This window comes from Notothenia coriiceps, unplaced genomic scaffold, assembly GCF_000735185.1.
Source record: "Notothenia coriiceps isolate Sejong01 unplaced genomic scaffold, NC01 NC01_scaffold00035361, whole genome shotgun sequence".
Taxonomy (NCBI): domain Eukaryota; kingdom Metazoa; phylum Chordata; class Actinopteri; order Perciformes; family Nototheniidae; genus Notothenia; species Notothenia coriiceps.
Window position 1 is genome coordinate 25,668 of NW_011368062.1, and position 21,871 is coordinate 47,538.

General features: G+C 40.0%; 1 protein-coding gene across 1 annotated transcript in view; it reads right to left on the reverse strand.

Annotated features, from left to right (window-relative positions):
* Positions 1–13,595: 13,595 nt before the first annotated feature.
* LOC104962798 (mitoferrin-2-like) overlaps positions 13,596–21,871 on the reverse strand; it is a 13,362-nt gene continuing 5,086 nt past the window's right edge. Inside the window, exons 2-4 of the mRNA XM_010791298.1 lie at positions 17,804–18,032; positions 16,788–16,844; positions 13,596–16,230 (exon numbers count right to left, since the gene is read on the reverse strand). Coding sequence (XP_010789600.1) covers positions 15,653–16,230; positions 16,788–16,844; positions 17,804–18,032 — 864 coding nt within the window. The 3' untranslated portion in view covers positions 13,596–15,652. The remainder of the gene's footprint in view (positions 16,231–16,787; positions 16,845–17,803; positions 18,033–21,871) is intronic.

Consider the following 21,871-nt stretch of genomic DNA (forward strand, 5'->3'; position numbering starts at 1 on the left):
TTAGCTTGTACTAAATATGAATTAATTAACGTTGGAATATAATTATGGGTTAAAATATCAAGCACCAGTCAAATAAAAAATAAAAAATTCAAATATAATAATAATAATAAAGCACTTACACATCAGTAATTATAATTAAATAGATCCTGAAACGGGCCATTACGCACAACGAGTACTTTTACTCCAAGTTGTTAGTGATGGAAAGACTTATATTATAGTGTAGTTATATTTTGAATGCAGTACTTTGACTTGAAACAGAACATTTGGACAGTTGAGTATTTCTGCTTTTACTCGAGTAAACCTTTTATTTCGGCGATATGAGGAAAGGTGATTTTTTTTAAATTATTAACATAAACGATCATAAAATTGTGTAAAAATAAGTGATGTTTCCTGAGTGCATGGAGATTCTTTACGCACATGTTGTTCCTCATCATTAGACTACATTAAAGCTGATTAATTAGCAGCAGTAGGAGGAATAAAGGTTACCATCGGGCTGTTATCGCAGAGATCAGCGCGTCTCTGTGCAGACAGTCGGCCGCAGATTGAGATCAGTCCGCCGTTAACCAGCTGATCTGTTGGGGACAAAACAGCGGTTAGAGAAACAGTGAGCCTCCTGCTAACTAATGGGGATTAACACAGAGTCAACAGAGCTGATAAGCCGAGGCCGCAGGACAGAGACTGATGGAGCAAACAGAGAGGAGACATGGAGGAGACATGGAGGAGACACAGAGGAGACAGGAAGCACCGATACACCTGAGAGAGAATAATACAAACATAATAGTCATCCAAATATCAGAATCAGAATCAGATTTGTTACCAGGTAGGTTGACTCGTAAAAGGAATTTGACTTTGTGTTGGGGTGAATACATAAAAGTAAACAAAAACAATAGAGAACTATTATAAGAAAATATAATTACATGAAAAAATATTAAACATAATACAAAATATATAGTGATATAATAAAATATGCATGATGTAATACAAATGACTCGGTGCTTAGATTATAATGACAACAAATAAGCACATTTGTAGTCAAGTTATTAAATTGAAAAAAAAGACTTAAAAATAACTTCCTTTGCTGAATTTCTGTAAAAGTTTAGAATCAAGTTTATTGCAGGTTAGGTTTTACACATTCAAGGAATACGCTTTGGGTTCTGGCGGTGCAAACATAAACAATATGAGAAAATAAGTTACAATATAGGTCAGACATATAAAGATATTACATATAAGTATTTTTAAAGAATCTATTTAGCATTACAAATATATATTAGAGACAAGTATGTACATATAAATAGTATGGAAAACACTTTAATATATGAACATATATTGCAAGCTAAGGTGTTTATCTGGTACTTTAACGAGCACTACTTTCTGTGGCAAATACTGTATGTTGTGTTGTTGCATCTTTTCCTTTTTAAACTAATTGAGTTCTACCACTGCTACCATAATACTCCTAAAACGATGTAAGTAATACATTCTCCAAAAGGAGAAAAGTCCTGTATTTAAAAACGTTACTTTAAAATGTTTACAGTATCAAAAGTAAAACAATAACAATAATGTCAGAGTTGTACTATTGACATGTTATCATTATTTGTACTTTTAAAGGTCACCTATCATGCGATTTTTAGGCAATAGCATAGGTCTCAGATATATAAAAACATAAAAAACATGAAGTGTTTTTTCTAAAAACTACCAACCAGTCAGCCCATCTCTAAGCCCCATGCCTCATATGCCGCTCTATTTCCCCTTCCTGTTTCAAAAGTGCTGATTTGGGGGATAAAGGCTTTAAAAAAAAAAAAGGTCTGAGCCTCATGCGGGACCTCGGCAGCTAGCTGTCTAAACTAAATAGCTGCGTGATGAAACGCAATATCATGGATTATCAAGGACTATCTCTGAAAACAAGTAATCGCGAGCTCAAAGGCTTTGCTCTCGTTGCGCGGTTTTATCACCCCAACGTGAGTTTCCTTTTTAGCTTTCCCCATGGCCTTCTTCACACAACATGCTCTCCATACAGGTTAGGCTCCTGAGTGTTAGCGATGCTAATGTAAACCACCAGACCATATAACGAGTCCAAAACAGTCGGGCATCATGTTTCTGATAACAACGTTTCTGATGAGGGCCGTGGGTTCAAACATTTCAGCATATTACGCATATCGGACGCAAATCTGGATCCAGCTCCCGTGGTTCCCCCCGTTTTTAGAGATTTGGGCTACGGAGGCAAAAGAGACCGCGGTCTTACTTTTCTGACGCTGCGTGAGTTACCTGACACACGCCCGGGGACAACATGCTTTATGTCTAAAAGAGCATCAGAAAGTTAATTTTGCCATGATAGGACACCTTTAAGTGTGGGTCTATATCTAACTCTAATACAATGGCATCATAGTTTCTAATATTGATTATACATTTTGTATGTAAATTAATCTGTTTTAATAAAAACATATATTTAGTGTCAAATTTAGTATAAAAGCAGGCAGAATCTCAGCCGTTGAAATCTGGCAGAGTAAAGCTCTTTTTTGCTGCATCTGCACCGAGTTTCCAGTAATTAACACGTGTATCTAACTTATGGCCCGTTAAATATTTACCATGCACAAACTGTTTTTATTATGTTGCTCCCGTTGTTTACACTCCACAACCCAACAGCTGGCTGAGCTGCCCATCGCAAACAGGCACACACTTACACTACTTTTACAGCACAGCAGTTAGCACTCCTAGCAGCACACCACACAGCACCCACACCACACACACCACACATCACCACCACACACACACACACACACAACACAAACAGCAGCAACACACAGCACACACACCACACACACCAGCACACACACACACACCACAACAGCACACCACAAACACAATATGTTGCGTCCCATCATTAGTTTTCGGATGTCGAGTTTGGGGAGTGTTTTGAACGTTGTCGCGCACAACAGCTATACTTTGTGATGAGATAAATGCCAACAACATGTAAATCTGCTCTGTATGAAAGTGTTACAATTCTGGTATGGATGTCGTTTTTGCAAATAGTCTACGGCAGTAGCACGGATCAAACCTTCAAGATCACATTAAAAAAAACTCACTTTCATAAACAGTTAGAGTCCAGGGGGTTTGGAAAACAGTGTGGGAAAACGCTAACATTTTTCAAAAAAATAAACTAAATACTACTTGTTATGAAAAGATACATGACTGTGCTCCTAAAAGTTAATGTGATGAAGCCATTTTCTTACCATTAGCCTATATTCCGTACGTAGCATTTTATAAATGTCTTTATATTTCCTAAAACATAGTGAAACATGAAAAAACAGTGTCTTGTGTGGCCAAGAGAAAATAGCTTTTTTTACCCCGAAATGCGTTTGACCTGACTTTAAAAATGAGAGTAGGAGAAGACTTCTATTAAAGAACATTTCACATTTAAGTTGTGGGCACAAAATGAAAATGAGCAGCGACGCTCTTATCAAGTCTCAACCTCCTGGCATTAAGTTCAAATTCTGTTTTACATTTCTACCTGGAGTGTTTTCGCTTTAATCACTAAAACCCTCCTGGTTGCTCCTTCGTTCCCCCCCTTACTTTGGTGTTTCCCGGTCAATTTTTGGACGCGGTCCTGTTTTAACTGCCTATTACATTAAGCACAAAAACCATAATCGTCACCAAAATTTCATTTAAACACCCCTTTCAAACCTGTACATATTGTACAGCACTACTGGTATACACCTGAAGAATGCAGTAAACATACAAAGAATAGACACTGAACTGTATTCACGTGTGTCCAGGTCTGTGATACACGTGGGGGATGGGGCGACATAAGTGGGGAATGTATCAAAAATGGTTCTGTGTGTGTTTGTTGTGTGGCCCCAGGTGTGATTCACATGGGGGGGATTGGCACATAAGGGGGGGTGTGTGTTTTGTGTTGTGTGTGTGTGTGTTGTGTGTGTGTGTGTGTGTGTGTGTGTGTGTGCTGTGTGTGTTGTGTGTGTGTGTGTCGTGTGTCGTGTGTGTGTGTGTGTGTGTGTGTGTGTCCTGTGTGTGTGTGTGTGTGTGTGTGTGTGTGTAGTGTGTGTGTGTGTTTTATCTGATCCGGATGGTTACTCAATCCTTTTCCCTTTATTGGGGCCGGTCATGCTTTTTAGCGCGGAACACCAAAATGGTGTTACAAAGTCCAGAAATTTCAATGAACGTGGTGATCAGCCGTTTTATATGTTCAAAAATTGTCTAGGCTGTGAAGCGATTAATAAAGCCTTAATGCCAATCGAAATGGAAAACAAAACAGCTTATGATTGATGAAAGTAGATAAAGATCGGTCAGATTTGACCCGAACACCAGGAGGGTTATTATACAAACACAACCACTCGGGAGAATAATCATCTCGAAATCATCCACCTGGCTGTGTCACCACCTCTGAAGATGAGAGATGTAACTGTAACATAACTAAACCTAAACTGCAGCTGTTAGACGCCTTCGTATTTAGGAAAGGATAGTGTTTCTGTTCATCTTCAGTTCATATCAGTATGTATTTATAAATACTGTTTACTAAATATAGTTTTATGTTGCACATAAGAGGCGGCGAATGTGTCAAATTTTTAATGTGTGTGTGTGTGGTGTGTGTGTGTGTGTGTGTGTGTGTGTGTGTGTGTGTGTGTGTGTGTGTGTGTGTGTGTGTGTGTGTGTGTGTGTGTGTTGTGTGTGCGCGTGTGTGCCGTCGGGCGTGGTTTTAATCTGATGCCGGATGGTTACTAAATTCGTTTTCTTTTTGACCGGTGTACTACCATGGGTGTTACAAAAGTCTAATCATAAATCAGTAAAAATCATCCCGAACAATTGCAATGAAAGTGGTGATCAGCATTGTATATGTTCCAATGTCTACTGTGAAGGTATCATTAAATCGAATGTAAAACAAAAAAAGTCATGATTGATCGAAAAGTTAGTAAATCTGGTCCGGATTTGACGGGTCGTTTCCCGAACACACAGGAGGCGTTAATTCAACATAATAAAGAATATCTCTGTATGCGTACCTTTAGTTGGCAAAGCTCATACAACATGTCTTCGCAGTGGCACGCCTGGCTGCACAATGGATAACAGCAGTAAAACCATTTTACAAGCGAACAAAACAGAAAGAAAGGTGTTTTTAGTTTCATTATTTTTAAAAAGTTTCAATTTTTAAAAGTTTGTTCCCACTTGTCAACTATTTTTGAAAGGTGCGCAAATGTGCATGTTTGGAAACGGGAAAAAAATTCCCGTTCTTTTTAAGCAAATAAATCGATCGATCTGGATGGGCGCTGTTTGGAAAAAGCGGAGAAGAGTCTTTATAAGTGAATTTGTGTTAATAGGCCCTTTTCATTGTCAAGGATGGGTTTTCCTTAAGCACTGTTCTCTTTGCGATCACACGTGTCAACAGCTCAAGGCCNTTATCAGCTCTCAGAGTGTGTCCTGGCTCTAAACACACTCATGTGTCTGCAGGAGGAGCAGAGTAATGTGTCTCTGATTGGGCTTTAAGGACAGCACGCCTCCCTTCAGAGGATCATTGAGCAGCAGAGACAGGCCCAGACAGGCTGCCATCACACACACACACACACACACACACACACACACACACACACACACACACACACACACACACACACACACACACACACACACACACACACACACACACAATACATACTGCTCAACAGTTTTTCCAATACTACCTGGTACATGTGTTTTTCACTTTCAAGTCAAAACTACTCCAACATTGAAAAAGTCAGTCCCACTGAAAGTGTTGCACCCCCTAGACGTTGTTTTTTTTACTACATAGTGTGTTTCAACGGGTCAATATAGCCTGTTTCCTCTATAGGTGCAACAGCAACTTTAGTGTATATTGCTAATGAAACACACACATACAGAAGTCGCTGATATGAAACAGGATCCAGGAAATCCATTTTTAAAATAGATCTGCTTATCAAACTCTAATGGCTTTCACATTACAATGTAACCTAGCACTTTGAGATTGCACGTACCTGATCCACTGGTGTCTACTGGGAGGATGTGGCATTGCCTGCATCACCGTCTGGCTCCAGTCATCTGGAAAACATGGCTGTGAAATCTCTTAATTTCAATGGAAGCTGTAGGATTGTTTCAAGGAATTTCGTGAAAGTTCTGCAAGTCAAGTCATTAGTTGTGACTTCAACTGTCGACCGAAAGCGAGCCGTCTCGACAGAGCAGACCTTTGAGAGGTAGTGAAGAGCTGGAGGTTTTAAAATGGAAGAAGCTAACATGGCTAATTAGCTGTGTTTCTGTTCCTCTAAAAAAAGAGAGATGGTTTGCAGACATTTATGAGATAAACACAGCTGATACGATAGCTTCCTCCCTTTTAGACTTTCCAGCTCTCTGCTCTTTAAAGGTTAGCATTGTTAAGAAAGCATGTCAAAGTTTACACAGTCTATGCAAACATTTGTGCAGATTAGCTTGTCTGGGCTATCAAATCCACTGATTGCAGTGATTCTATTGAAATGGACTCAAGCTGGAAAACAATGTTGTTGCGAGCGGCTAAAATGGCATTTTTCCATCCATCCAATGAGGTTTTCTGGGGTGTAATGGGACGACTGTGTTGCTTTGGAATAAGGGGCTATCGCTGTTTCCTACATCTCGTACAAGACCTCTGGACTACACTAATGAACTGTTGAATTTAAAGAGATTATCACCACTAAATGTCAGCTATCAGTTGGAGGTATAATGTCAGATCTCTGCTGAACATCACGGTGAAATCCTCCCTGCTCTGTGGGAGTCTAACTCTTAAATGAGATATCCACCAATTGAGAATGTGACACCTACAAGCTTGAGTGTAAAGTGCTCTTCAGAGGCTGCACAGTGTCTTCTTAGTCAGCTCCACGTAAAGCTCACTGACGTCAGATTTACACATTTCGCAATGGATGTGGATGTGGATGTTTGGAAATGTCTTTTTAACTGGTTTTCCGTGTCCCGGGGTGGGAGAGCGGCTTCGGATCGTCCATCAGGCCGAGATATCTAAATATTTATCCTGAGATCCACATTTATCCGTTCACTGGTGCCGCTTTTATGGGTCAAAAACGTTATGTTTTCTGGGAAGATACACGAGGATACAGTGTTTATCCGATGCTACCCACAGAGATTTATCCTACACTGTCTGGGTTTACAATAACACACATAAATTGTGGTGCGTGTCTCACTAAAAATAATTAGAATCATTCATTTTGCAGCAGCTGGGAAAATCTGGGAAAGAGAAGTGAATGAGTAACGCTTTCGCCTCTTGAGCAAGGCACTTAAACCCGAGCTGATGAAGCTACAACATCATGCTTCTGCCGTTATGAAAAAGATGCATGGCGACTAATTTGTCCCGTATAAATTGCATGAATTAAAGAGGACATATCATTTTCAGGTTTATATCAGTATGTAGTGTCTCTACTTTAAAGAGTCCTCTCCTGCTGATGTTCAGGTGTATATCAGTATGTAGTGTCTCTACTTTAAAGAGTCCTCTCCTGCTGATGTTCAGGTGTATATCAGTATGTAGTGTCTCTCCTGTGACATTTCTCCATGCTTTAATGTGCTGCAGCACCTCTTTTCACCCTCTGTCTGAAACCAGAGCCCAGTCTGCTCCGATTGGTTAGCTGGTCGGCTCTGTTGTGATTGGTAAACCACTTAGAGATGTCCCGCCCCTTATCCTATCACGTACAATGTGTTGGAGTGCTAGCCAATACAACACAGGGATTTTAGCCTCTGCAGACCATTTACATGCACTACAACCTAGATAACACACTACAGGAAAGGGCCTCTTTAACTACGGTTGTCCCCGACTCCACCTTGTGCTTTGCAGGAAATAATTGGGCAGGGTGTGGCCACAAAAAATCCAGTCGCTCAAGTGGGTGGTTGAGAATTATAATCCTTTGGTAAATACGAGCTAATACAAACACTAAGTAGACCATCCATTCAGATTTTGCGTTGGTGTGTTTTTACATGTGTTATCTCCCATTGATTAATGGGCTTAACCATTCAGTTCAGAGACAGGAGTTCTAAAGCCTCACCCTTTCCATTGTTTGCTTCTGTTTGGCAGTTTTAGAGATATATAGTGATATGTAACAAGTAGCCAACAAAACAGATATGAGTATGAATATGTTCCAGGAATTAATGAGACAGATAAATACATAATTGTGATTCGGGAAGTGCTATACAGTCTTTCAACACATGGTTTCACAAGCAACTTAAGCTTCAATATGAATGCAATAATGGTTAATAAAACAATATGGATCTTGTGACAAACATCTGGTTTCCTCGTAAAAAGTCAAGTAAAAAGGTTATTTTCAAAAGGGAGGAATGTACATTAACTCACACAATGGTGAACAGGAAGCAATAAAATATATGTTAGATTTAATTGACAATTCTTTGGGAAAAGTAAGTTGCATTTTGTTTGCAGATGTGCATTTTGTTCACACATTCACCGAAGTTGAAGACCATTTCTTTTCACTCAAGAAAAAAAATGAATGCAGTGCACTTTTGTTTTAAGGGAACTTAATTTTAAAGAGACAAGGCCATTCGCCTGCAGGGGATTCATCCAAATGATTGTTGATCTTCCTCTGGGGATCATGAACATCTACTCTCGTAATTGGTGGGATATTTTGCAGTGGACCACCGACTCACTGATTAGCGGCAGCAGACTTTTAGTGACGCTAAAAGTCAATAATAATGGAGAGAAACTAAGAAAAACTAAATTTTGTAAATAATAAGTTAGAGCATAAGATGGGCCTGACAAGTGTTTACTCACTTATGTAATAAAAGATGCAAAAAAAAGGCATGTTTACATTGTTTTCTATTTTAAGTGGCAGTGTCTATGAAGGAAAAACCCATTCATCATGTTCAGTGGGTTTCAGGGTGTGTTCCTCTGGAGTGGTCAAACTGTAAAACATCGCACTTCATAATGCAGCGGGCACTGCAAATCTGAATTATGATTAATGATGTTTTTTTCTAATCCTCACATTTATATCTCGTGCGTATCGTTCTATATTTTTGTTTCCTGTAGGCGGCACGTCACAGATTGAGAGATTAAAAACACATCCAGCGTTTTCACACCAAAGAGGAACCATTAATCAAACAACGAGGATGGCAGGGAGGGTTGGTTCTTCTAAACAGAATCAGAGTACTGATATGATCCCACGTGGAAAGGAGTGGTGCAGGGATGACGTATTTTTGTAGGCCAACTCGGAAGTTAGCAGCTCAGGTTCCCTTGACTAATTAAGCAGATGGGATTTTTCCATTGGAATTTGGTAGTGATGGCGAGATGAAGCCTTATGAAGCTTCGAAGCTTTCCAGCCAAATGGTTCGCAAAAGGGTTCATCTCATGAGGCGTCATCATGGGCTTCATTTGAACACAAACCCCCTATTGGTCAAAGTGTGTACAACAGGCAGATTGGACATCTCAACAGTGTGCTCTAGCCTCTATCTCATACAGAGATCCCAATGAGTAAAGCCTTAGAATAACTCTAAACAACGAACATAAAATCATATGTTCATGTTAACAATATTGTTTTTATTCCAGTTGATTGTGATTGAAAAGCCTAAGGAGGCTGGTAAACATTGCAAAGAGGTATTTGTATTCCTTAGTAATATTCATAAACTTAACCATGTTGCAGCCTGAGAAAGGCTAAACCATACATTTTAATTCCATTGTGTCACCAGCGGGTCCGGGTACAGGAGGGGTAATATGGTTCTTATTATGTCACCATGGGTATTATGAGCGTTGTGGTTCAACCGATATGAATCGCTTCCTGAAGCAGTGGCAGCGAGGCTTCGTTTGTCATCGATGACGTCACTGGCCCAAAACGAGACAAGCCTCGATACATGCTTCACAAAAAGCTTCGGGGATTACTCGACACACGCTCCGAAGCCTCGGCGCAATACGTAAAATCACTAGAATTTGGGTAATTCAATAATCTCTGTGGCAAACAAACGTTTAGTTTATGATACTTGCACGTTTTGCTCTCCGCATACTAACACCAGTTTCAAAATATTTGAAGCTTAAATGCAATCTCCTGAAGTAAATAGCTAATGTTGGGCTTTAAAGGAACTACAGCACGGTCACATGACTTCACGTAAAAAACGCTAAGCTAAAGGCGGCTAATGTTAGGCATGATGACGTTTAGTAGTCTCTTAAAGTGCTGTAGGAGGAATGAGCCCTAAAGCTGGTCATTAGTTAGCATTTTAGCACTTCCTGTTCCCTTGTCTCAGTCAAGACTTTTTGAATGTGTTTGGTTGTTATCCTGAAATAAGCTCTGTGGTTAACACAAGCTGAAGAGATGTTAACGTTTTATTCTAAGACATAAAATACACTGCTAACATGTCTAAATGAGACGACTAAACGTCATCACATGATCACGCGCAACATTAGCCGCCTTTAGCTTAGCGGTGGTGACGTGGAGTCATGTGACCGTGCTGTAGTTCCTTTAAAGCCCAACATTAGCAACCTTTAGCTTAGCGGTGGTGACGTGTGTGGAGTCTATTTTTATATAACATTAAAAAGACTGATTCTTATCATTACATCATTTGCTTATTGTGCTCATTTCATGTTGCTATGACTTTGGAATAAATAGACAAAATCACCACTCCCAAGGTTTGATGGATTGGATAGAAAACGAAGGGAAAAGTCACAGAAGGAAGTTTTCAGCTTGCAATACTAATGTAGCAGAGCCAGGTGCAGACGCTGTAAGTAGTGAAGTGAGTTACTGAGACTCTGACCTTGGCCGTGGGTGAGCTTCCCACCCACGCATAGCTAGGAAGCAGCATTATGAACGTTTCCCACTATATCTGTAGAAACGTTAGCGAAAACAAATGACTAGAATAGAGACAGAGTAGGGAGGGACTTCGCCAGCCGGCCGAATGCTGGGAGGATCGTGTTGCCAAGAGACTCTGTCTGAGTCTGTGCACCTACCAAAGAGAACCAAGTCTAAACCACGGTATCTCTTCATCTAGTCTTGACTAATGATAAATGTACAGGCAACGCCCTGTGTAGGCTAATGAAAATGTATTGTCGCACGAGGTTTGAGGCTCTTTCCGGAAATAGTGGTTACGGCCGGTCCACACTACAGCTTCGACAGCTTCAAAAACGGTTTCCAACGCGTCTGCCCATTCACTTTGAATGGAGTGACGTCACGTTGCCTCGCTTTTCGCCGAACTGAATTGTGGGTAGCATAGCGGTCCGTCTCCACCGTCTCCAGCTGCAGAAGTCTTCTGCAGCCGGACACGCCGGAGTAGCCAGCGTCAGCCAATCAAATCCCGTTTATGCAAATCTGACAGTTCAAGCGCTAGCCAATCAAACCGCGTGCAAGCTGGGAGAGCCAGACCGCAGTTAATTTCTTCATATTCTAAACGAGAAATTACAGTAGCAAATCACCCGGTTCTTTAGGACCAGAACTATTTACCGGGATACAAACCGGAGGAACCAGGCATGGAGGGAGGTGGCAGAGACAGTGGGTGAAACTGGTAGGTTTTCGCCTGTTTCATAAAATCCCCGGGGTTTTTTGCTTTGTATGCCGGGGGCGGGACATTCATGTGATTGGTTGTTGGTCGCGGTGCTCGAATAAAATCCCTAAACTTCAGACACGCCCAGCTCCAAGCTTTTTTTGAAGCTATAGTGTGGACGGGTCGTTAAAGTGGTACAGCTTTACTGCCTGTAGTTTCTATGATGCGACAGAGTCCTTGGGCAAGTGAATAAATATCTTTTGCTCTCTTTTAATAAATAGTTTTGAATTTTGAACAAAACACGTGCAGTCATGTGACCGTGCTAGTTCCTAATGTAGCCCAACATTAGCCGCCTTTAGAAGATTATCATACTGAACAAAACGTGTATCAGATCCTTTTTCCTCCAATGGCTTTTGTCAAGTGAGGCCTTTCGTTGCTAACTTCATGTAAGCCAACACAAATATGTAATCACTAGGACGTGTAAAACCTTGATATATTTACCCGTGGGCTATTTACTGGCGTATTTTAAGTTATAAAAATTAACTTGAAAATCTTGCAAGCTTGTGTTAACCACAGACCTTATTTCAGGCATCAAACCAAAACAGATTGAGAAGAGGGAACAAGAAGTGCTAAAATGCTAGCTCACTTCAGGCGTTTAGGTATTTTCTATCTACACGTTAACATATATATCTATTCTCTGGGTGATTGTTAGGGATGTTCAGAAGGCGAGTCGGGTTTCCTTCACCTCATCTGTCTTTGTTTTCCCTCCACACACACGCCTGGTGTTGACCTTGGCTCTGAGCAGACCTGCTGCCTGACCTCACATGTCGAAACCTTCCTGTCCGACTTAATGGATCGCCTTACGTTTCAGACGCTGAAAGGGAACAACAGTGGGGAGGAAAGAGGCAGCAGAGAAGAGAGGGGGGTTGAAGTTAAGACGAGAGACGAGATGAAAGACAACATTTTAACTTGTAGGCCGCGGGGAATGACAACACGCAGTGAAACCGGATCTGCAGCCGAGGAGATCTGCCTGTCAGCTTTCGACCAGGAAGCTGAGAGATTTATTTCAGCAGAAAACTGCAACAGGTAGTTTATATACGGAAGGCCGAGAGGACGCATAATAATCATTTCCTACTTCAACCAAAGCTTCTGTTGCTGTGTCACCACTGGGCGATCGTTCTGCAAATACATCCGTCACGTCTTCGTGGATTCTGTTCTGGAAAATATTTATTGAGATCCACATTTCCCGTTGCGGGACAAAGGAATTCAGATTTTCTGATGAAAGTAGTAAGATTACTTTGTGAAAAATAAAACAATGCTTTAAAGCAGAGGTGGGAGTAAAAGTAGAAGTACTCAGATCTTGTACTTGAGTAAAAGTAGAAGTACTCAGATCTTGTACCTGAGTAAAAGTAGAAGTACTCAGATCTTGTTCTTGAGTAAAAGTAGAAGTACTCAGATCTTGTACTTGAGTAAAAGTAGAAGTACTCAGATCTTGTACTTGAGTAAAAGTACACAGAACTTGTACTTGAGTAAAAGTAGAAGTACACAGAATCTTGTACTTGAGTAAAAGTAGAAGTACTCAGATCTTGTACTTGAGTAAAAGTAGAAGTACTCAGATCTTGTACTTGAGTAAAAGTAGAAGTACTCAGATCTTGTACTTGAGTAAAAGTAGAAGTACACAGAACTTGTACTTGAGTAAAAGTAGAAGTACTCAGATCTTGTACTTGAGTAAAAGTAGAAGTACTCAGATCTTGTACTTGAGTAAAAGTAGAAGTACTCAGATCTTGTACTTGAGTAAAAGTAGAAGTACTCAGATCTTGTACTTGAGTAAAAGTAGAAGTACTCAGATCTTGTACTTGAGTAAAAGTAGAAGTACTCAGAACTTGTACTTGAGTAAAAGTAGAAGTACTCAGATCTTGTACTTGAGTAAAAGTAGAAGTACTCAGATCTTGTACTTGAGTAAAAGTAGAAGTACACAGAACTTGTACTTGAGTAAAAGTAGAAGTACCAGTTACATCTGTTACAAATAAAAGTGCTGCATTCAAAATGTTCCTCAGGCAAATCTAGAATCTGTAAAATGGTCAAATCAATACCACAATGTGAAAAGGACGAGACAGAAAGAGGACAGACACGAGTTGATTCTTCACGCTTGGAGACCAGCACCAAGAGAAGACCCTGCTTCTGCGAGGAGCTGCCGGAGCGACTTTATTTACAGTTCACAAAATACAGGAGTCATCTTTAACAAGTTCCAGCGTTTCACATTAGTCGTCACCTGACAGAGTTGCTCTCAGTCTGTGGTTCCCCTGTCAGGACACTTCACACGAGCAACAGCACAATCTTCTTTTAATACTTATTACTTTTCTGCGTCCTCAAAGTAACCAGGTTTCCTTTGTTGCACCTTAGGGGAGCATCCTTCCTGTCGCTTCCTCCCAGAATGTTTTAGCTACAACCTTTTAGTTTTGTATTTTTCAGCATTTAAAACTTAGTATGTGTTTATCTGTATTTATATATACTTTTATATATATATATATACACGCTATATATTATGTACAATTTCATCCTCTTTTATGGCTTAAAAACCCAATATCACATCTCTATCTGAGGATATCTTTGTATTAGTTGTGCGTTGATGTACGGCGGCTAACTGAAGGCATGTGTACAAGTCATGTTACTTTATTCTCTATTTTAGAACTTCTCGTTGTCCTTACCAATCATAAAGACCATAATATTAATTGCTAGGATGCTGTGCGTTTAAAAAATATAGAATCAAACTAAAATGATCTTCTTCCAAAGCGTTTAATTACATTTATTTTGCCATTAATATATATATTATATATTAGGTGAGTTGGAAGCAATAATATTACTTTTAAATGAACACATTAATGCTTTCAACCAACCCTAATACAATAAATAAATGTGATTAAATTCAACTTTTCAGTTATTTTAGTGAGTTGACAAACACTTTCCTGCGTGAAACTTCAAGTTTGTTGAGTTTTTACATTTCCTAAAGCAAGGGATTTTCATTAGAAAGAAGCACGGACACTTTAGGATGCAGCACTTTCCATAAAACTGGTATGTTGTTTTAGAACAAAAATCTAATTTAAACTTGTACCAGCATGAGCGTGTGTGTGTGTCTGTGTCTGTGTGTGTGCAGCATATACAATCTGCAGCAGAAACATGTGTGTGTGGATTTGAAAGCACCCGGTGTAAAGACACAGATGAGACACCACGAAGCTGTAAATATGTCATGTGTTCATTCAAAGAAACCTTAAGAATCACGTTTTTAAAACACACCTTAAAATGTTATGACAGTTGAGGTGAAATGGTCCGAGTCGCCACACACACACACACACACACACACACACACACACACACACACACACACACACACACACACACACACACACACACACACACACACACACACACACACACACGTTTTAGCTCCTGGTTTCTGTACACCAGCACACTTACTTCCTGTTTCCTCTCAGTTGTATGACGCTGGTGTTGGGCGCCCCCTTGTGGTCAGAAGGTAATATGGTGTCACACTTTCAAGAGGTGTGCAGTACAGAGCGTTTATGAAGAACTTTTGTTTCGTCTCTGAACCTAAAAACACTCTTAGTAACTGTGCGTTTAAAATGCTGACCTCTCATACAGTGTAGGATATATAGCGCTTTTGTTGTAAAAATGCTCTCATTTCTACACAATACATTTGAAGTGAGTGTTAACACTTTCCAATCAAAGCTCAAATCAGTACCCTAACCTTGTTTTGATCAAATCCAATGCACTTGAGTTCAGGGACGAATCAAAACTGCACTCAAACATGTCCTAACAAAGCTTTTCTATTACGGTGCGTTACCTTAAGGGAATAATAAGCTTTTTGAAAGCCAATACATAATGACTTTGTGAAGTTGTTAAAGCATCAGAAGTGAATGGGGCTTGTTCAGTGAAACCCAGGACTTCCTGTGTGCCACTCGGAGACCCCTTTTAAACCAATGGGTGTTTTAAGGACATTTCACACACTAATAATGAAGTATTCCAGCTGCTTCTTTGCTTCTGAACACGCTGAACAGATCTCAGAAAACAAATTAGGAGTGAGCTCGACGAATCTAAAACTCTGGAGCTTTTTAAAAGTCAAAGTTTAAACCTTATCGGTACAGTGCCATGACCCTCTGCTGCTCCCGATGTTTGTTTATTTATCTCCGTCTCCCCGCAGCCGTCTCTCGTGCTGCCGCTTGGTGATGATGTATTTGAAGAACTCGTAGACGGACCAGCTGATGGCGGTGGACGGCATCTGATAGATAATCCTCGCTTGGACGCCTTTGAAAAACGCCGGCACGCCTCCCATCCTGTACACAGTCCGACACGCCTCGGTCAAACCGGAGATATGTCGACTCCCGGCGGCCGTTCCCACCGCTCCCACAGCTGCTGTCGCTGCCTCCGCCTCGATCACGTGGATAGCCTGAGCTTCCTGCGTGTTGAGGAGGGTTTTACAGACGTCCAGAGGTGTGGTGACGGCGGCAGCGATGGCTCCAGCGAGAGCTCCGGACACCACGTGAGAGGAAGGGTTGTACTGTCTGTGGGGGTTCAGGAGCTCCTGCAGATACTCGTACGTCATGAAGTGAAGCGCCTGGAAGGGCACGTTCATGGTGAGCTGCGTGGTGTAGCTGCGGTAGAAAGCCGCCGGGCCGTCGTGTCTCCACAGGGAGCCCATGCAGTGAAGAACGCCTCGATACGGAGAGTTAAACATCTGCATTCGCTGCTTCACAACTGCAGGGAGACGAGAGAATTAGAAACCTTAGCAGCAATTTGAAATGAAATCAACTAGTTATAATAGGGGAGAACAGGGAGAGGGCAAATGTTATTTTGTTAAAACAATGCATCATAAGTTTCTTTGATGGATGTGTTGCAGTAACATGTGGAGCCACAGGTGAGTCTGTAGCTCCCCCTAGTGTCCAGATGGTGCAACAACACCCTCAGAGAATGATTCTATAAGTGTCTTTGTAGACTAAGGTTATGAATGTCACTTGAAGAACTCCAGCAGGATGTCTTTGATGTTTCTCACACCCCATAATGATTACAATTGATTATTCTTATACATTTTCTCTCTGTGCTTCTATTTAAGTAGTTGGTATGTAAGCTGAGATATACACAGATATCTTGCTACATGATTAAGGTGAGATTAGTGTCACCCATGGAGAGATGGATGTTATATGTGCAGTAACTACTCTGCACACATTTGAGTATGTATGCGGGTGTATGTTATGTCTGAATAAAATTTTAAAAAATGACAATTCACGGTGCAGAACATAGAGCAGTGTTGTTACCTTCTGCTGGGTTCATGATGGCGTCGTGCAGCACGGTCGCCATGCAGCCCGCCGCTCCTACAGAGAAACAGTGGAGAGGAAGTTAGAGCCTGAAAAAACTCCTCCATCGTCACCGAAATGACATTCAGATTTTCATTTTGTGTATAAATGTATGCTTTTCTAACACGTTTAACATTTTAAAAACTGAGGGAAGACGAGCACATCAGCAAAACATCCATTTAAGAAACATAATATAATTTGTGAAGTACAATCGTAGTCTCATTTATCCAGTCGTTTCAAAACTTCCCATTTCCCTATAGTGAGGGTTTTTAGTGTCGATGCGTGGCAAGTAGTGAGCCTACAAACGGATAAATGACACTTGTATTTTACTGAACAAACAGATTGTCTCCTCAATAGAGGCACTGTTGGCCTGAAAGAAACTTGAAACAAATATATAATTCATTTATAAACAGAGGGGTGCAAATGGTGCGGGGTCTGAGCCCCAGTATATGGGCCGTTATCTCTACCAAATTAGCTTTGGGTCGTCGCCAATAAAGTGATTATTTTAATGTAGTTTTGTTGTTGAACGCAACCGCGATTCCCTTCAAATTGATCAAGACTTTTTCTGTTTTTGGATCCTCCCTTCACCATAGGAGAAAAATAACGATTTTTCAATATTCAAGGTAAAACTGAGTACGTAACCGATACAAATATGAAAAATAACATTGTAGGTGTATAAGTATTTCTTTAAGCAAGTCCCATAAAAGTAGTTGCTTGCATTTTTTCAGGTGTGTAATTAAGTAGATTATCTGTTTATACATAATTTAGAATCAGTAATATTTTTGTATATTAATTTGACACCGTTACATTTTTGTATTATTGTTTTACACATTCGAAATAAATCAAAATCAAATCATTTTAGGGGTAAGTTATGCAAAATTTGAGCATGAACGAACATTTTAGTTTTGTTGGTAGCCGCCTGATCTCTCCGTCTGTACACACAAACTGAAAGACTAATAAAGTTGACTTTGACTCACCGTTAGCGAAGTGGCTGTTGGCTCCGGGGTGAATGGCGTCGCTGAGCGAGAGCTTGATCTTCTCGTAGCAGGCGAAGTAGAGAGCGTGTGCAGGCCCCGCCCCCACAGCCAGCACGTTCACGCCTCTGATTGGCCGCCACACGCCCTCCGTCCGCACGATCTGCCGCAGCCCGTCCATCACGTTCCGGTAGCGAGCGCCGGGCTCCGGGTGGAGGCTCTGCATCCGGGTCTGAAGAGAGAGAGGGGGGGGGGGGCAGAGAGACATTAATACATTTGATATTGACCTCAACTTGATGAATCGTTTCTTTACAGCAGCATGCAAACTAGGCATTGCATGAAATACAAATATATTTTGTTATGTTATTTTTATTATTACAATTTTGTGTTAGTGTGTGCTAGGGCTGTACCTGAATATCCGTTCGTTGGAGTACTATTCGGGTTTCAATTTCGTTATTCGGATATTCGTATTTTTCCGCTGCCAAAATGAATTTATTGAAAACTCCAATATCAACGTAAGAGCTTGTGCCTCTTCGGGGGGTGCTAACACTTAACCATAAACGTTATCGTTTACTTTCTCCGTCTTTATATGTAGATATTACTTTTTCTCCGTTAATCTCCCTCACATTGTTTCCATAGCAACAACAACTTCCTGTCAAGAGCGCTAACTTTTCCTTCAAAATAAAAGCATGTCCATACAAAATAGGAAGCCAAGCCAACTTACACTTAAGACATATACAACTGCAACGAAAGTAACAAACACAATGCAATATCCTTTTCAAAGAACACAAATTGGGTTGTATACATAAACAAATAACTATAAAACAACAATACTGTAGAATAACAAAATAAATGCCGCGAATAAACCGAAATACACGTGTTGAAGCGGTTCGCTGCTGATTACTACGCTTCGACAAACGACTGCAGTCAAAGTCGCCAAACCACAAACCACGAGTGAGGATACAGTGGTGCAGACAGGAAGTGGAACAAAATAAACCCCAGCCTACCACTTGCATTCAGACTCTGTATCTTAGGAGAGTGTAAATCCTGTTAAGATTAGATTCAGTGGTGTAAAGTAACTAAGTACATTTACTCAAGCAAAAATGTTTAGGTACTTTACTTGAGCATTTCCATTACCTGCTACCGTGTACTCTTACTCCACTAAAGTGATTTAATACGGCATACAAAGTCATTCAAATTAGCTGCGCTTTTACCAGCTTTGATAACACTTTAATAATCAATAATTAGAATCAAAACATATGATATATATTATTCTGAAATGGGCCAATCTGCATAATTAGTACTTTTAGCATTTTAAGTATATCTTGATGCCAATCATTTTGTACTACCGCAGTGTTAATATACTCAGTAAAAGTCCTGTAATCAAAATGCTACTTAAGTATAAGCCTCGAGTACTTCTTTCACCCTTAGGTTTAGGATGCCACGTGTCTGTTATCTAATGCATAACGATCGTCATTGAATCTCTGCATGACTGTACAAAGATGGCGCAATCCTCAAACTTCTCATCACACGCAATGAGTGAAAAGCCCCCCCTCCCCCCCCACAGGGTAACATTGCAGTATGTAGAGCGCAGGAGGCTTACGTGGATTTTCCCGTTTCTGGGAAATGGAAACTCACATTGGAAAGTCATTCACAATGTGAGCAGTGTGTCACAGTCCAGAGGGGGTTTGTTTGTGTCTCCTAGTGCCAAGATAGAGCTTTAGAAGGAAGTAAACAATGCAAATTAATCCTATTTAATGTCCTTTATGGTAGACAGGGGTGCAGAATGTTGTAACACATCTTACATAAACAGAGAATCAAGAGTCCTGCGAGAAAAACAATGTTTTTGTCTAGAAATCAAGGTAACAAAGAGGAGAGTAATTAGTGTGGAAATAGATATATTTTGCTCCGTGTGTTAATTCATGATCAATGTCATTTTGTCGGTGTAGTTTGGTATGGATTCACCTCATTTCACTGGATGCTGTGACCCTAACCCTGATCTGATGTTATTCATTTAGAGAAAGATTAAGTCATATTTTGTTAACTTTTGTGATCGCTAAATGTCAAGTTTTTCAGCAATTTCTGTAATAAATATTATATTTGTTTCTAAATTAAGCTCCATCTATATTATCGTGATATAAACACACAGTGTCACAGTGCGCATTATTTCTCTCCATGTGGAAACCACTCAGGTTTCTTTAAGTTGTATCAGAATCAGAATACCTTTATTAGTCCCACAGAGGGGAAATGTGCAGCGTACAGCAGAAAGAGCCAGAGAGCTTAGTGTTGCATATCTTACATGCGTTAAAAAAGTACTAAGTTATAATAAAATATATAATATGCTAAAAAAAGATAAAAAGTTACATAATTTTCTTTTCTTTTCTTTTTTCTTCACTATTATCTGTAAAGCGTCTTTGAGCACCTGTAAAAGCACTAACAAATTAAATCTATTATTATTATTATCATTATAATTTTCAAAAATACAGATCAAAAACAAATCAAATCTACAAATCAAATCCTGTAGCAGTTCTTAGGATTTAGCAGCCCGGTATATATTACAGTTATTAAAGATGGCATATGTATATAAAGTATATATTGCACATAGTTTGACGGTATTTAACAGCAGCAAGTTACACAATCTACAAAATACAAGATACATACTTTGTAACAGTAACAAGGGTTTAGCAGCCAGGTATAAATTACACAGTTATTAATGGCATATATATATATTGCATATATAGCACATATTGCACAAAGTTGGTTAGTATTTAACAGCAAGGGGTGTTATAGTCTGTGTTGTGGTGTGTGTAGGAGGGTCTACTAGGGGCAGTGCTGGTTGTAAAGTCTGACCGCTGCAGGAAGGGCGGCGTCGAATAATCGATTAATATTCGCCAGGGCTGTCCGATTTTCTAATTTCAGTCAGTTTCTGGCATCCCTAGTACAGAGCAGCAGAATAATAATAATATAATAATCTTTTGCATTTCTTTAAGTTAAACAAATAATATCGGTGCTATAGAAGTCACTTGTTTCACACAGCGTACATGACACACTTCTTTAACCGTGTGAGGAGCATATATAAGACGTATTAAGCCTATAAAGTTCACCCAAAAACTGAATCAGGTCTCAATATATGAATACTAACACAGAGGGTTATGTGTTCAAGTTGCTTTCATCAAAACAAAGAAGGTATACGACGCACCAGACCGTCAGTAGATGCTGAAATATGGCAATAAACGGAGTATCTTGACATATTATCTTCTTTGGGAAAGCACAGCAACTGAAGCTTGCGTGCCAACAAGACTTTTGTTCCGCTAAAAGGAATCAGGAACTAGGAAGCTTCGACTCGTCCTTGTTACAAATGATGTTGTTCATTACTAACTATTGCTAAGAGGGAATGCACACTTAAACTTCAATATAAGCTGCACTTCTTCTCCGTGTACTTTGCTTGGTAACAAAAAGGTCAGGGGGCTTGATAGGAAGACAAAACAACGATACTAACGTCTGCCATTCCTCCATTTTGTTTGCAATGAAATTGAAAATCTAGTAAGTGATAAATAAGATGTCATCGTCTTCACAGTGACTGAAGTTGTGGATGTTTCCCTTTAGTTACCAGACAACACGGAGCCCTTTATTTTAGGAACGTCTGAGAAATTAAACATCCGCATAGCAATCACAATATACAACGTTTTATATTACAGCCTCATTACACTGTGTGCCTTTGAGAGCAAATCAGACTGGAACATGAAGTCAACATGCATCCTTACACACGTCATAGTCACATTCATTTGAACGTATTAACCTGTATCTTTCCATTTTAGAGTTTTCTGTCAAGTAATGTTCGTCAAATAGGTGTTTTGTTAGGTACTGCTGATAATGACTGAATCAGTAATTGATTAAAACGTTAAACCCTACACTATGAAAAGGACTTCTAGTTGAATTGAAGATACACTTAAAAATGCCCTTTTATAGAGTGTGTTTGAGTCTTTTCACTTCCTTTATTAAGTAGTGATCTAATAGTAGTAGTGGGGAAGTGCAACCCAGGAATGGTCCGTCGTATACTTTGACTTTTTG